Source organism: Cryptomeria japonica, chromosome 11, assembly GCF_030272615.1.
Source record: "Cryptomeria japonica chromosome 11, Sugi_1.0, whole genome shotgun sequence".
NCBI classification, from domain to species: Eukaryota; Viridiplantae; Streptophyta; class Pinopsida; order Cupressales; family Cupressaceae; genus Cryptomeria; species Cryptomeria japonica.
Window position 1 is genome coordinate 59,636,220 of NC_081415.1, and position 15,866 is coordinate 59,652,085.

At 37.6% G+C, this 15,866-nt stretch overlaps 1 protein-coding gene across 5 annotated transcripts in view; it reads left to right on the forward strand.

Annotated features, from left to right (window-relative positions):
• The window catches only part of LOC131051352 (protein ACCUMULATION AND REPLICATION OF CHLOROPLASTS 3, chloroplastic), a 190,711-nt gene that overhangs the window by 72,306 nt on the left and 102,539 nt on the right, over window positions 1-15,866 (forward strand). For all 5 annotated transcript variants that reach the window (XM_057985827.2, XM_057985829.2, XM_057985830.2 and 2 more), the window contains 4 exons: window positions 8,096-8,208; window positions 8,309-8,380; window positions 8,985-9,098; window positions 12,704-12,885. In XM_057985827.2, coding sequence (XP_057841810.2) covers window positions 8,096-8,208; window positions 8,309-8,380; window positions 8,985-9,098; window positions 12,704-12,885 — 481 coding nt within the window. The remainder of the gene's footprint in view (window positions 1-8,095; window positions 8,209-8,308; window positions 8,381-8,984; window positions 9,099-12,703; window positions 12,886-15,866) is intronic.

The following is a 15,866-nucleotide window of genomic DNA, read 5'->3' on the forward strand; positions in this document are numbered from 1 at the left end:
TTGGGTTTAGAACATTCTAATGTTTTCGGCCCTTGGATGTATCAGTTTATCATGTTCATAAGGCAGTCCCATCACATTTCATGGGGAGAGATTATCAGTGATGCTTTGTGTGAACAACTTGCAACAGTCCCTACTACCATGATATTCTATATGAACTCATACTTGGTGTATCTAGGAGCATCACTTAGACATTTTTCTGGTCTTTCTACCAAGGGTGATCGCTCGCTTATACCTGTATGGGAGTACTATGATCAACTGCCTTTGAGACCCAACAAATTACATTTCAGGAGGGTTCAAGATGCATTCTTTGGTTATTTCATGTGTTAGTTTGACAAGACTCTAAAGAATGGAAGAGTATCAGATGAGGCATGGGAAAGAGTGAGTGAATATGGCTGCTTGTTCCTTCAATTCCCGACATTCACTTACATGAGAGTTGGATGTTACAATGGGCAGCCATGCAGGCTTCCTAGATACTCAACTGATAAGATTATTCTTATGGAGCTGGGAAGACAGATCATGGCGGTTCATGCACATCAATTTGTCAAGAATAAGCTTGGAATGGGGATTTCTACAACTAACCCATTAAAGATTAGCTTGTACTCCCTCATCACATCCACCAAAGCCAAAGCTATGGAAACCGATATGCAGGAGATAAAACTCAAAAGGTTTAAGTGAAGGGCAAATTTTGACTACCGAGGTATGAAGGAGAGAATCAAAAAGTCCTTCATACATGTGCATCGCATAGAAGATATCTGGGTGGATCTCCGTACAAAAAAGGAGGTTCTTAAGATGGATTACTGCAAGCTCACCCTTGAGCAAGTGATTGATTTGAACTTGGTGGACATTCCACAAGGGATGATTGATGATGGGAATGTACTTGATCCAGAGTACGTCTCACGAAGAGTTGATGAAGCCCCACTTCATTTAATCCAGTGGTCACACAAAGAATGTACTTCCATTCTTGAGAGATTTCAGCGCATCTTAGCTAACACCAACACTTGGCTCAAAGGTAATGGCGTTAGGCTCATCAAGATCAAGGTTGGAAAAGAAGATGATTCTACAGGACCCCTCTGGCGTAAGTTTGAGATTTAGATAGATAACAAGGAAGGTGCATCATCTTCGAGCACAAGGATCAAGTTGCGGGTTAGTTGGGCAATGGTGCTTCTTCCTGAGGAGGCGACAGTTCATGGGAAGGAATAATCCCGACTTCACATTCATGTGATTGATCCTGATGATCTAGAAGAAGGACAACAATCAGATGATGCTCCTAGTCCTAAGTCACTAGCTTCGGAGTCATCTCATGAGATTCCCTCCTCAGTTCCCATGGAGCTATCTCTATCTCCTCCTGACACAATAGCAGATGACTCCCCTCAGAATGCCGTTCCCATTTCAGTAGTTGAGTTACCTCTTGATCATCAACAAGAGAGTTTGCTGGAAATCTTCGAGGATACTCCTACATGTATTCATTTGTCAGAGATTGATACCTCTACTTCCAGCTTTGAGGAGTTTATGAAACAATCTTCATGCCCTTTGGTTACCGAACAAACCATGGTTGCCATCCAGACAGATACTTTCCCTAGGATGACCATGGTTGTTCAAACATAAACTGCTTCTCCTTTGCTTTCAGCTGCTACTGAAGGAGTACTAATGGCTTTACCTTTATGGCTTAATTCTTTCACTCCCAAGAGGAAGAAGCAGGAAATTTCTTCTGATGTCTTTAGTTATCAGTAGCTTAAGCAATCCAGGCCCAAGGTTGCTAAAAGAGCCAAGACGATCTCAAGGGTAACAGTTGACAACAACAAGATGAAAATGGTAGAAATTGTTGAGCCCCTTGTAGATGAGCCACACGAAGAAATGCAAGCTGATGATTATAGGGTCACAAGGGTAGAACTGGGTAAGCAAACGCATGAAATGGTCAAGCATGATGCCCAGCAATCCGTAGCTTCACTAGTACATCGGTATGATGAGCTTTTAGCGAAGAAAGACAAGCTAGAAGAGGAGAATAGGCAACTTGTTGCAGCTGTTCATAAAATCACAAAACCTGCTGGTGAAGGGAGTAATCCTTCAAGTTCTTCTGGTTCACAAGAATCAATTCAGGGAGTTGAGAGAGCTGCTCAAAAGGTACAAACATTGGAATCTTGGGTAGATCAGCTTCATGATTTGTGTGCACAATTCTTGAAGGAGGTTTTCCAAATGATGGTCAAATTGAAGACCATTGAGGAACAATTGAACCAGGTTTTTGACACTTTCAAACAGAACTTGGAAAAGGTGGAAGATAGCTTGGTAACTTGGCTCAAAATCCCTCAACAAAAAATGTAAAACCCCAAGATCACAATTTTATGAAAAAATCATGCAAAACCCTCCTTGATATTTTAGAAAGAATCATACAAAACCCTACCATGATTTTTTGTGGAAAAAGTTAGAAAACCCATGAAAATTTTTGCGTGGCAAAACATTAGACATCACGCGGCAATAGGAACACCCACGATTTTTGTATGAAAAAATCATGCAAAAAACAAACAAAAAAACCACCATGAGTTTTTTTGAAAAAAAAAAAGCAACACCCTTAATGATTTTGTGGAAAAAATAAAAAAACCCTCTAGTAGAGAAAGAACCCATGGTTTTTGAGTGAAAAAATCGTGTAAAAAACAAATAGAGAAACCACAATTTTTGAAGAGAAAATCATGCAAAACCCTCCATGATTTTTTTGTGGAGAAAAATCAGAAAATCCATCTAGAATTTTTGAGGAGAAAATCGTACAAAACCCCCTAGTCTATTTAAAAACTTTATTTGCGGCCATCACAAGTAGCGAAGAGAAATAAAATTCCTTGATTTTTGTGGAAAAAATAAAGCAAAAAACCCTTCCATGATTTTTTGTGGAAAAAATAAAAAAACCCACAAATTGTAAAAAAATTTGCCAAAAAAAAACCTAAGCTTTTATACCATAAATGATAATTTGATGTTGTATTAACAAAGGAGACAAAGGCTCCTTAAAATAAGCAATTACAAGCAAATTTTCTAAAACAGAAACGAAAGGCCGAAAAGAAACATTCTAAATAAGAACAAATTACGAAAAGGAAATATCTTGAACTAACTATCCAAATGATCATTATAGAGACATTACATAATTACTTTAATATGTTTGTCAGGTCGAGCGAGGTGGTAGATAAGATAAATTTATTAATGTCCAACAAATGACGACAAAAGGGGGTCAAAGGGATTGTCGAAACGAACACGAGGGCCCAACACACAGCAAGGCCACCAAATGGTACCCAAAGAAAAACAAAGCCGAAGTAGTGAGAAACAAAAAGAACCACAAAACCAGAAAAAGGGGGGGGAGCGATCCAATAGGGAGACCCCAACCCCCCTAAGAAAACTGAGCCGCCGAGAAGAATCCCCAAATAGAAGGGTAAGTAGTGGAATGAGCGAGAGCTTTGGGTCGCCTCTAAGAGGCCTTGGAAGAGGAAGGCTGATGCTGAAAAGAGTCCCTCGGGGGGGGGGGGGGGCTTCATAGATCTAGAATGACTGGAAGGGGGGCCAAATTGCCGTTTGGTACCACGAGCCGAAGGGAGCCCAGTGAAGAAGGAGATGATAAGTTGACAAGAGTGTGAGCGTGTAGGAGGCTGACGCTGAAGAGAGCTGTCTCGAAACCTGGTGGCCTCCTGAAGATAAAGGGCAAGGGGATCTGCGAATTTGAAAAAGGTAGAGAGGTTCTGAGTGTCTTTGAAAAGGCAGTAGAATCTCCCACGGATCTCGTAATAGATAAGGCAACGGAATATGAAGTGCTCCTCCGACGCGGTCTCTCCAATGCTTCATAACTAGCAGATCCTGTCCTTTTTGTCAAGCTCGTGATTAGTCTCAATGCAGAGCTTGTGAGAACCCACTTGAAAGGAATCGAGGGGGATCTTGAGGGAATGGGACCAATGGTGGGATAAGTAAGAAGGGCAGACAATGAGCCCATCCTTCATCTCAAGGAAGTGGTCCGCATAGAAAGCCATCTTGGGGCGAAGGCCCCTATGAGGGTTGACCAAAGTAGTGTGGATGTGCTGCCTGTAAATGTTTGTACCGATGCACCTGTTCAACTCTTGTTTGGGGAGGGAGGAGATGGGGAGGGGCGTCAAGAGAGTACTGGAAGGTGTGGAGATAATCCATCACAATCCCAATTGACCCAAGAAGGACTGAGGCTTCAGCGAACCACCCACGTGCCTGACCAAAAGAGACGGATGCGATAGACTCCGAGGAGCAGTAGGCAAGGTAAGGGTTTCTGTGTCTCCCCTCGCAAGAATCAACAAAACTACGAAGGCGATGCAAAAACCAAATCAGATCACAGATGACCTCAAGCCTGAAGGGGTGAGCCCCAAACTTTGCAAGGATGATACTATGAGGAATGCACTACTTGAACTTGATGATGCGCTAGAGAAGAAGAATCTAAACCCGCTCCATAGAGGCCCAATCGGGCTCCAATAGGGAAGGCTCCCAAACAATAAAATCGCAGAGATCTGTAGGTCTGATAAGAGTGTCCATGAGGGTCATTTTGGACATGGTGTCCTGGAAGTGGTGCTGAAAGCACTCTCTTAAGAAGGGCCAGAGAACCATAGCCCTTGTTATTTTGCGGTTGGAGGGCAGGTCTCATGCTGAACTGAGGGCCAGAGAATTTGACCCCCAGATATGTGTAAGAAGATGAAATCTCCACCTCATTGCCCTTGAAGAAGAAGTAGAGATGAGAAGTCTAGAGCCGCAACGGACTCCTAGGACTAGAGATACCTCTCCCTTAGTTTTTACTAGAATTGGGAAGAGGAAGATGTAAAATGTTTTGATGTAGTGTTTACTTTTAGTTTTATAGAGACAATTTGCTATTTTTCATTTTGTTTCAGACTATCAAACATCAACGTTCCACATGAGGATGCTATTTTGTACCCAATTTGCATTTAAATTAATCAAATATAACTAGACTCAGCTTTTTTCTTTTATGTATTCATTAATTTGACTCTTTGGATGAAATATGCCCTGCTTATATAGGACTGAAAATGCAAGGAATATTATCAAACAATTGGTTGACAACCTGCTGTTCTAACTCCTAGTCTGTATAACCTTCGTGTTATGCGGTTTCTAGACTGCAGTATAACCTGCGTGTTATGCTGTTTTGACTGTTGCAAAGTTTTCAGACTTGTGTTTGGAAGCATAAACCATAAAGAATAGTCAAAGGATGACTACTAACCAACACTATAAGCCTCTAGGATGATGGTGCGGGTTGTTTTTGTGTTTACCAATGCAATAATATGAAATTAAGTGCAAGAATCACACACCCACAGCTGACTGTAATTCAAACAAACAGTTGGCATGAAACCTTGAGACAAAGTACAAATGTGCTGCACCTTATTACTCCTTTTATTCATGGGACAAGAGATTCATTAGAAAGGTCAAACATTTGTCCAAATATCTAGCAACCAATCATTCAATACTCAGTAATCATGAAGACACATGGCAGCCATGGAGGTCTGCGCACAACTGAAATTACAAGGAAATAGTAATGCCAAAAGAACCTGATTAGAATCGCCCCAACTAGTGTTTGAAGAAGCAAGCAAGATCCTTGATTTTGCAGCCCTCAAGGTTCCAAATCGGATAATTCTCAGAATCACCCCTGCTTCAGATTGCTTCAGACTGTAATCAGCTTATAACAGCTGTAACTGATGCTCTGATTTCTGACCGATTTGATGTTGCCAAAGGAAGGTTGAAGTCCAGCTAACATGTAGGGAATGTCATCACAATTTTTGAAGGCTCCACTTATGAATTCGTTCCACTAGAAGCTGGCCGCCCAATACCCTAAGTTGCAGGTGTAGTAATAAATAAATGTAGACCTTCTACTCCTCCAATGAATGATGGAAATGTTTGCCAGGGTCAGCCGATTTGTTGGAACAAGTGCCCATAAAATTCTAGGCAATCAGTAATAAGTAATGAGTATAAATGTGGGGATTACTGGGTCTGATTGCCCCCTTTGCAGATCTGATAATGTCTTCAAGATATGCCTTCAAACACCTTGAAAATGCTCCCAAATGGATCGCTTATCTCCTCAATGAAGTGCAGATTCAAACACATCAAATGCACCCTAATCTGAAGCATTCTTCCCATGCATACTCTATGAATGCTGCTGTAAAAACTCAGTAAGCTCAAATGAGATGATTGAAGTATCACCTCCTCAATGCAACCCCTGGAGAGATCTATCACTCCCTCAGTTATGCTATTAATGGGAGTTTTCGTTCCCAAAGACAATTTTCTGCAGAAACCCCTTGGCTCTACAAAACTCAATCAATATTAAAATCCAATCCCAAGCTGCCTTGAAGCTCAACTAGATCTCTCTTTATACTTTTTCAGCCCATCTCTAGAAGCTGCTAGAAATAATATTATTTCACTTAAGTGACTTTATGATATAATTTTTAATTAAGTCACTTTATTAAATTAATTAAAATTAAAAGATAAATATAAAGTCATCTTTTAATTTTAATTTATTTGATAACTTTATAAATAATTAACTTAATACTATTAATTAAAATAATTAATTAAGCTATCCATGAAAAATAATAATAATTTGGACAACTTAACTAATTAAATTAATTAATTAATTCCTCTCCAAAAATGGTGACATTACATTGGATGCATCTCCTCATTGAATTTTGCAAAAAAAAAAAAGCATTTCTAATGAAATTTAAGCAATTTTTAAGTTGCTGAGTGTTTTGCCAAGATTTGTTTTGAGTTTTTCCCAAGTTTTTTCTGAGTTGTTTCCGACATGCATTTTCTGGCCTTGTTGAGTTTTTGACGAGTTTGAGTTTTTCAACTGTGGGTGCTACGATCAGTCAGACACGTCACCTAAGGGTACTAGGTGCTTTTCTTTGACATTTATGCCATTAAGGTAGATTGCAGACCTAGGTGCTTGTTTCATGCATCTGTCTTATCCCTCTCGCATAGCTAAAATGCCTTCCACCAAGCTTGTGATCTACCTTTCATCATTCTTTTCTTTCATTTGTAACATGACCAACAAACAAAACAATATCAAGCATGGCAACCATTTGTTAGCATGGAGCAAGTGACAAAATAGATCTGGGTGAATCCCTAACAAATGGCTTCTATATGCAACCCTTCAACAGACATACAGAAAAGGGCTTAGCTGTAAGTTTGGTAGGGGCACAAAATGTTGCATCTGTAAATCTATTTGACAAAAATGTTAATGAAGAAAGAGCAAAATCATGCATGTTGTCATAAAGTTCATCTCCTGTACTTGTCCTAGGATAAGCATAAAGCTACTTTTCTATACTTGCACTGCGAGAAATGCCATACTGTGAATCTGTAATATAAACATTAAAACCATGCTGTATGACTAGGTCATAAAAACTAATCTAACTTTTCCTGGTCCATTGAAATTTCCAGATTAGGCTAAGATACTGTTATGGCAATAGTGAAGAACTCCCTTTTGAATCTAGAAGCTAACAGTAACATTCCTGTCTTAATGAGAAGTGGGGAGTGATAATGAGTATTGGAACATAAATGGCCATGCTGAGAGAGCCGACCAAGATATGAGAAGACTGTCTGTTAACCTAAATTTAGGCCAATGTTAGTAGTAATGCAATTTTAGTTGGCTTTCAAATACTGTACATTATAACTTCTTGATGAGCATTGTAGTTGTGTTCTGCCTACAATTTTGGCATCCTTTAGAGGCATGGAGACCTACATAGCATTCATTTGAGGAAGATGAAAAATCTTTTGCATTCCCTCTTGTGCTTTTCTGTTCCAATCTGTGGTTTTTGAGAAATTAATCTCCTATTTGTTCTTTTGGTGCCTGATGGTGCTATTCATTATTTTATACACAGGAATCACTCTTACAAAGAGCTGATGGCCCTTTTATGCATTTACTGCATAGTAGGCTCTAGCTATGGATTATGCATAGTATTTTCAGTTCATTTTTCTTTTTATATGATAAGGTAGCATTGCGTGTCTAACAGAGAAAGCTGGTACATTTGAAGCACTACAAAAAAATTACTATTGTCTATGGATGAAATTCATCATGTGTTGTGGCTGACTGATTACAATCACTTACATCTAGTGGTGGACAGCGATGCTTTACTCAAAAGGGAAACAGTTACTCTGACAGAAGCATTAAGGATGGCGAATAATGCTGTCTTGCTGGCCATTATGTCTGTCTCTGCTCTTTTATCTGTGAGTTACCTTGCTATAAATATAAACAATTAGTAATTTAGGGGTCTCAATGTTGTATTTTGATATTTCAGTAGTAATTTTGATTCCACTTGATTTGCAGGATAGTTCCATTAAAACCCTTCATGTCATACCAGATAAAAGCAAAGTGATCGGCACTTCAGATGTGTTGAATGTAAGACCCCTTCTAAATCACAGTCCTTGAATGGTCACAAATCATTGTATCATAATTTCTAGGTGATGATGTATGCTGGGGGTCTATTTTTATTTGATATAAAATTAAATCTTCACAGGTTCTCAAAAATGAAGGCTTAATTTTCTGTGTTCATCTTTGTTATGATTCTGTTCAATGTTTCATATGTTGTTTTTCTTGGCTCTTAAGTTAAACACCTTCAAGCTAGGACTATCAAATGTTTAGTCGTGTTTTGGGTACACAATCAGTGTGACAGTACATATAAAGGTTCTCCCTATAATGAAAGTATATATTTTGAAGTTGATCATTGACATGCTTCTGTTCAAACTTCAAAGAGATGTTTTGTGCTATTTGTATTGACTCTCACATTTAGTCATGGGATTGGTAGCGTTGTTAATTGTGTTAATACAGATTAGTTAGGTAATTAGGATGACAATGTATGTCCTAAATTGTCATTTAAGAGGAGAAATTGAAACACCAATTTATGCCCGTATACCTTAGCTGAAGTTATTTTAGAAACAGAAGCTCAAATTTTATCACTTTCAAGGATTCTTTCTTGACATTCTATATGTTTCAATATTTGCAGATTTTGCAACACTCTGGCAAGGCTGTAGTTGGGTTTGGAGCTGGTTATAGTGTCAAAGCTTCAGTTGAACGAGCTGCTTTTGACTGCCCATTTCTTAGTGGTGGTCTGGTTCAGGTATAAGTTTAATCTCTTTTCTAAATTTGTTCTGCGGTATTAGATGCTTATTTTTATATTAAATTTTTTGACAGCGAATCCCATGTTTGTTTATTCACGAGATTATGAATTCTATTTCTCTTTATTTTTGTTTGTCAAGGTGTCTAATCCTTGTATTTAATATGAGTACTTAATATATGATGAATTCCATGCTCTATTTGCTTATAATTTATAAGTCTTTTAAATGATCCAGCTTGAACATGTCAAAGTTCGAATTCCGATGTTACCAATTCTATAATGTTTTGTTGCTACCCAATGCTCCTGTCTTGGCTTCACCATGTATTGACTAAAGGTTTTCACTACAAAACAGATAGCTGGCCTAGTCTTAACCAAATCTGTCAAGGAACCTATGTCCGCCCTATACAACATGCAATGGATCACCCTTGATTCTGAAGATGTTATGCACTTCAAATTAGTGATCGTAGGTGTGGCCATAGGTTTGCAATCCTCCATCCAAGATTGCTTCAGGATCTCAATTTCATATGTACCCTGCCCAGGGAAAATCTCTCATGGTCTTTGGGGAACCTCTAACCCTAAAAAGTAATGCATTAGGTTGATGTCATCTAAAAATCAGTAGATAAATGTGCTTTGCACCTTGTAATGAGCTGTGTTGCACTTGTAATGAACAAATCATTTACATACAATATCAAAATAAGATCAATCCCAACAACCATGCAATAAATATTAGAATGTACTTCACTTTTGTCAAAGCCCATACTTAGGAGATATTCATCTATCCTTGAATACCATGCCTTGGATGGCTATTTGAGTCCATACAAGGCTTTTGTAAGGCTACAAACATGGGATTCCTTCCTGTTTTCCTCAAAGTTCTGAGCCTATTCTATATACACTTCTTCTACAATGAGACCATTAGAAAAAGCTGCCTTAACATCCATTTGATTTATTTTCTAGCCCATCATTGAAGCTAAAAACATACACGTTCCCATTGAAGTGTATCTGGTGACTAGATTAAAAGTCTCAACATAGTCCATCCCCTCTTTCTGGGAGAACCCTCTTGCCATAAACTTCGCTTTGTACTTCTCAATATTGCCATGTGTAGCGTGGTTGACTTTAGAGAGCCATGTGGAACACACAGCTAGAAGTAATTGTAAAGGTAACCAACTAATTACACACCCTCCATATTCCAAACACAAACATTCCCAACTGAAAATTGAAAGAAACTATAAAGTTGCTAGTCTTGGCTGCAATACTGCTCACTCAACTTTGGATGTGCAAAAGGGGACATGACAGTTGGATTGTGGCATCCTTAGGAAAAGTAAAAGTGTGTGCCCCATGGTGGCTATGTAAGTGATGTACGTTATAAGTATTAAAGATATAGTCATACCCAAAGAAACGGGACTCGGACTCGGCTCGGACTCGGCAAGGCCGAATCGGACTCGGACTCGAGACTCGAGACTCGGAGTCAGACTCGGCTGGACTCGGGAAAGTGAAAAACTCAAGAAATTTAGAGATTTTTATAGATTTAAAACTTGTTTCATGCACCCTTTATTGAATACACCTTAAAGACACAATAACATCATCAAACTTGGCTCATTTGATTACATACACAAGTATACATCAATCACATTAGCATAAACGCAAATTGTAGCTGAAGGAAATAACAAACATAAATATATAAATATTGTCAAATGTATACAATATTGCAAAACTCATGGAATAAAAAATCCATGTCATCATATGATCATCATCAAATGTTCCACACAAATACCAAAGGTAAATACAACTACAACCCTATGGCTCAGAGGAGCGTGCACCCTCTCACCCTGGCCCCCTACGAAGGCGTTTAAGGTAGGTCCTGGATGATTTGGCAGCCATAGTTGCTCCCCGTGACACCATGCCATGCTCACCAACATCAGGAATATCTGTGTCACTATCAGTATCTCTTGTCTTTGCTCCTCCTTTGCCATGGCTATAGCCTCAGCCTCTATATCTACTTGGTCGATCCAATCAGTGTCAGACTCGGAGGTTAAATTTTCCCTACTTCTATCGATGCAGTTTCCCCCCATATTCTTCAATGAGGGTTTGGGGGCAGCGCCCCCAAGATGGGGTCAAGGGGCATCGCCTTTTTTATTAGTGAAGGCATTTATTATTTAGTAAAGGCATCAGGTGTTATTTTTCTATTGGCTAACATGTTGTAACCCTAATTTTTCTCATTCTCAGGCAGAGGTTGTAGTGAACAAAGACGAGATTATTCATTTTAAAAAAGCTTGAAAAAATGCATTTTTTTTGGCCTTGCTGCTGGCCGAGTCCCAAGCACAGGACTTGCTGAGTTTGGCGAGTTTATGCCAAACTCGCCAACTCGCTGAGTTTGGCGAGTTTATGCCAAACTCGCCAACTCGGCGAGTCTGGCGAGTTTGCCCTCTGGACTTGGACGAGTCCGAGTTCGAGCTCGCCAGACTCGGGGGGCATGTCTCGTACTCGGACTCGCTGAGTTTGGCGAGTCCGAGGCGATTTTCCGATCTTTGCTCTATATCTCTCTCCTTCTCTTTGCACCTCTCTCTCTATCTATCTATCTAGGTATTTAGCTCATACCCATAGATTAATCATTAGAAGTGTTGTTTGGAATCCTAGTATCCTATTAAATTCATCTCTCCTGTATTGGTGTCCCAACTCTAATGCACAATTTTTAAAGGGAAGTAATCATAGAGATAGGATGTATATATAACCTTTAGATTTTCTATATAGAACGTTAACATAATTTTGCTAATTTAAAGAAACCTTTTTTAGTCGTATATTCAAGTTTTATGTGTTGTCTTTTTCCTTACTATTGTAATTTTATAGGTCGAGGAGGATTACTTTTTATGATTTAGGTCACTTATTTGTTGGTGTGTTTATAGATTGCCTATTGCAACTATGACCTAGTTGATGTCCATCTAATATTTTTGCCATGTTACATGGATTGCAAATTGCCAACTTCAATTGAGGTCAATATTGGTGGTGTGTAGGCCTACAAGTTTACATTTGTTGGCTTGTCGGGTGTTACAGTCACACTATCTTTAAATGTTTGTCATAGCATTAATGCATGACAGTTCTAAAAAAATTATAATTTTAAATGTATTCATGACACCCAAATTATACCATACAAAATATTAGTTACATCATTATTACCAAACATGTGAAAACAAATATTCGTTTTTATGCTAGCTTTTTTGAAATTTATTTTGCAGTATCAATCTTTGGCGATAGAGTTTAAATCCGAAAGCCTCACATTTCTTTGGTCACTTCTAAGATTGTATGTAAGCATCGCAAATGTGTTGTTCTTTGTCTTATTATTGTAGGTTTCAAAGAATTACATTTTTTGTTGCTTAATTAGGAATAGTCTTTGCAGACAAATTTTTTTGCTTTGTATTGTAGGTTTCTATTCTTGCCAAATGCATTGGTTGTTTGTGTAGTCATCTATGATTAACTATTCCTAAACTATATGGTCTAGTATTTTGGTTTGGAATATTTTTTTTGACTTGCGATAGTAGGGTTTTCATTGACAGCTCTTGCACTTGTGTGTGATACTACTTCCATATTGATTACTCTTCTTTGTTGTTCTGCAGGCAATGAAGGATGTAGTTATTTGTATAATTGCCAGTGCAAATATCATGGACAAAAAAGATATACAAGCTGCCATATGTGCGTTTCGTCATATCACAAAATCTAGTGCAAAAGTTATATGTTCTACTGTACTTGAAAGTACTTTAGAACCTAATGTCATTGTTTCAACAATCATCATTTCCGGGTAATTAGGATGCTTCTTGTGTTCATGCGTACATAGGCAAAACTATTTCAAATTTATTGTTATGTTTGCTTGTTTCTTTAGAAAGGTCAATCATAATTGTTGTGAATAGTGTTGTGGTATAATCATTTTTAAGGTTGATTGTTATTTTCATTGTAGTTGTCAACAGTGACACTTGTTATCATGATTTATCATCTCATAGAGATTGTTAAATATTTCCTTGTAAGTTGCAATTTTCAAAATTAACCTTGTTTATGTCAAAATTATGCAATAAATATGTGGATAGTAATCAAAACACAATTATTACCTAGCAAAAAAAAAATCAAAACATAATTATTCTCTCATATCAAGTTGGTTATTATTATTTAGCATATCATTGCGTTTTAAGCATTGATTTTGTGGTCCTCGGTTTACATTATTTGAGCCTTATCTCATTTATCTTAGGTTCATGTTGTCGGTTATGAAACAATATTTTCTTTGGGAGTTTTCGATTGGTTACCAGCTTATCTTTCTATTCAACAACCCAGCCCTGTGCTTGAATGCCTCAATTAAGGGCCATTCCAAATTTGGTCTATCATGGTTAATGATGAGCTAAATACTCATAAAATCACATTTCAATTTCGACGATATGGTTTTTGTTTTCTACTCTCTAAAACTTCGAAGGTGGTAACAAACATGAGAGATTGGTACAGACATTTCATGGAGTTCAAACAACAATATTTGTGCATGTTATTGATTATCTATACTTCTTGATGATGACTATTGAGCATTTATACCATGTACACACACAATAAATATGTAACATCTATGTAAATTTCTATTAAGATTTTAGTTTTCTTTCTTTTTGATTATCCTTCTTATACCTTTGTATGGGAAGGATAAAACAATGTAATATCCCCTGCTCATATAGGACTAAATATGCAAGGAATATCGGCAATCTGTTGACTGTCTAACTGCTGTTTTAATTTTCTGTCTGAATAACCTGCGTGTTATGCAGTCTGGACAGTTCGTGTTATGCTGAAAGACATGTTCATATGACACAAGGGATATTGTCGAACAGTTGTCCTACAACCCTTAGACCTGCTGTTATAAAAATCTGATTGCTTCCTAGAGGTTGCTTGTGGTTTGTTTCATGGATTTGAACATATAGATGCAAAGACTTCAATTGAAAGGTAAATTTGCTAGGCGCATGAAGAAAATACATATCAAGAGCAAGTGCTAATCATCATTACAGCTAATGACATTTTGTCAAACAACTGTTATGCATCTCATTTGCTGGAAATTACATCAAACATCAAACGCCAAATCTGAACACTTTATTGAATGTATTCAAATTACAAGCTACCAAACTACTTGGATTTACAAATATATGCATACCCGACAATATATGACCACCTATAGCAGCAACATTTTGGCAATGTAATCAACTACAGTTCACAATATGAACCTGTCTAGAAGATTGCCCAATGCTGTTGTGAAGAGGCAAGCAATATCTGTAAGTCGTGATCCCACTGAAGCCAAAAACGAGTTCTCTTAAAATTCGCCCCTGTTATGAAAGAATTCTCAGACAGTGACTGCAGCCTCTATGTCTGCTCACACACCCCAAAGCCTCCTGACGTCCCTGCACTGCTATGATTTAGACCTTAAAATAATTATGGCAACTCCACGTGCTTTCTTAGGCACCAAATAGGCCCTTGTGAATAGAATCGGGGGTGTGCTTCAGCTGGTACGAAGTCTGATAAAGTCTGAGATCAAAACTCAGAAAACAGAGAATGGTATCTTCTTCAATCAGCAATGAATTGAGAGGATCCGAATATTCCAAAATGTCTTCATTAAGCCCAAAGTTGAACTTAGCAAAAACGAACCTGCTGCAGATGCAGAGTCTGATAATGATTAATTGTCAGCTCAAAGGTCTCCTCTCTCACCCTAAATAAGATCGCTGTCTGTATCTATTCACAGTGCTATCACCAATCATTAGGTTCGATGCTCAAACAAGAAGATAGGAGCAAAATCGTGGAAAGGAGGGGTGAGATTTCGATTTGCTTCAGACTGAATTAACTCCTGCAATTCACCTTCAAATTGCGGCTAGGAAGAATCGCCTTGAGACCCTCAATGAAACCGGTGCATATATATGCCAATTGTTGATGAGCTGAAAATCTCCAATAAGAATCGAACCCACAGAAAATTACGGTAGACATAATACTTATACTTAATAATTTTATTTGAATTGGCCAGTTATATTCATATCAACGATATTCATAAAGGCACAACTCAACTGGAATAATAATCAGAACAGTCTAATCTTATTTCTCCACTTCATATAAAGGCATAAAATACCTCATCCAAAGAATATCTTCTTTCTGCAAATTTGTCTTCGAAAGAAGACTTCACAAATTTGGTGCTGATGTAGACTCCATCACAAATCCACTCCCAAGAAGAAGAACTGGTATTTCGTCCAGCCCTCCTATCAATCTATTAAAGGTATGCGTCCTCAAAGATTCAACTAATGCAAAGCCTCAGACAGTTCATCAAATCCAAAATCCATATCTCCTTGAAGCTTCAACTTGATCTCCTTAAATACCTTTTCTCTCCACCATCCAGAATCTTCTAGAAGTAACTTTATGAAATAATATATAATTAGTCACTTTATTAAATTAATTAAATATAAAGTCATCTTTGAATTTTTAATTTATTTGATAACTTTATAAATAATTAACTTAATATTATTAATTAAAATAATTAATTAAGCTATCCATGAAAAATAATAATTGTTTGGACAACTTAACTAATTAAATCAATTAATTAATTCTTCCAAAAAATAGGGACATTACAAGCAATCATATATAGACTTTTTTTACTTAACCATTTATGTTTGTGAAATGCGGCCTTTAAAACTTATCTGTAAAATGTTATAGGTTTCTAACCTAACTATTTTTAATATCTTAACCTCCTGAATTTAGTAGCCTTTTCATGGATCATATTTT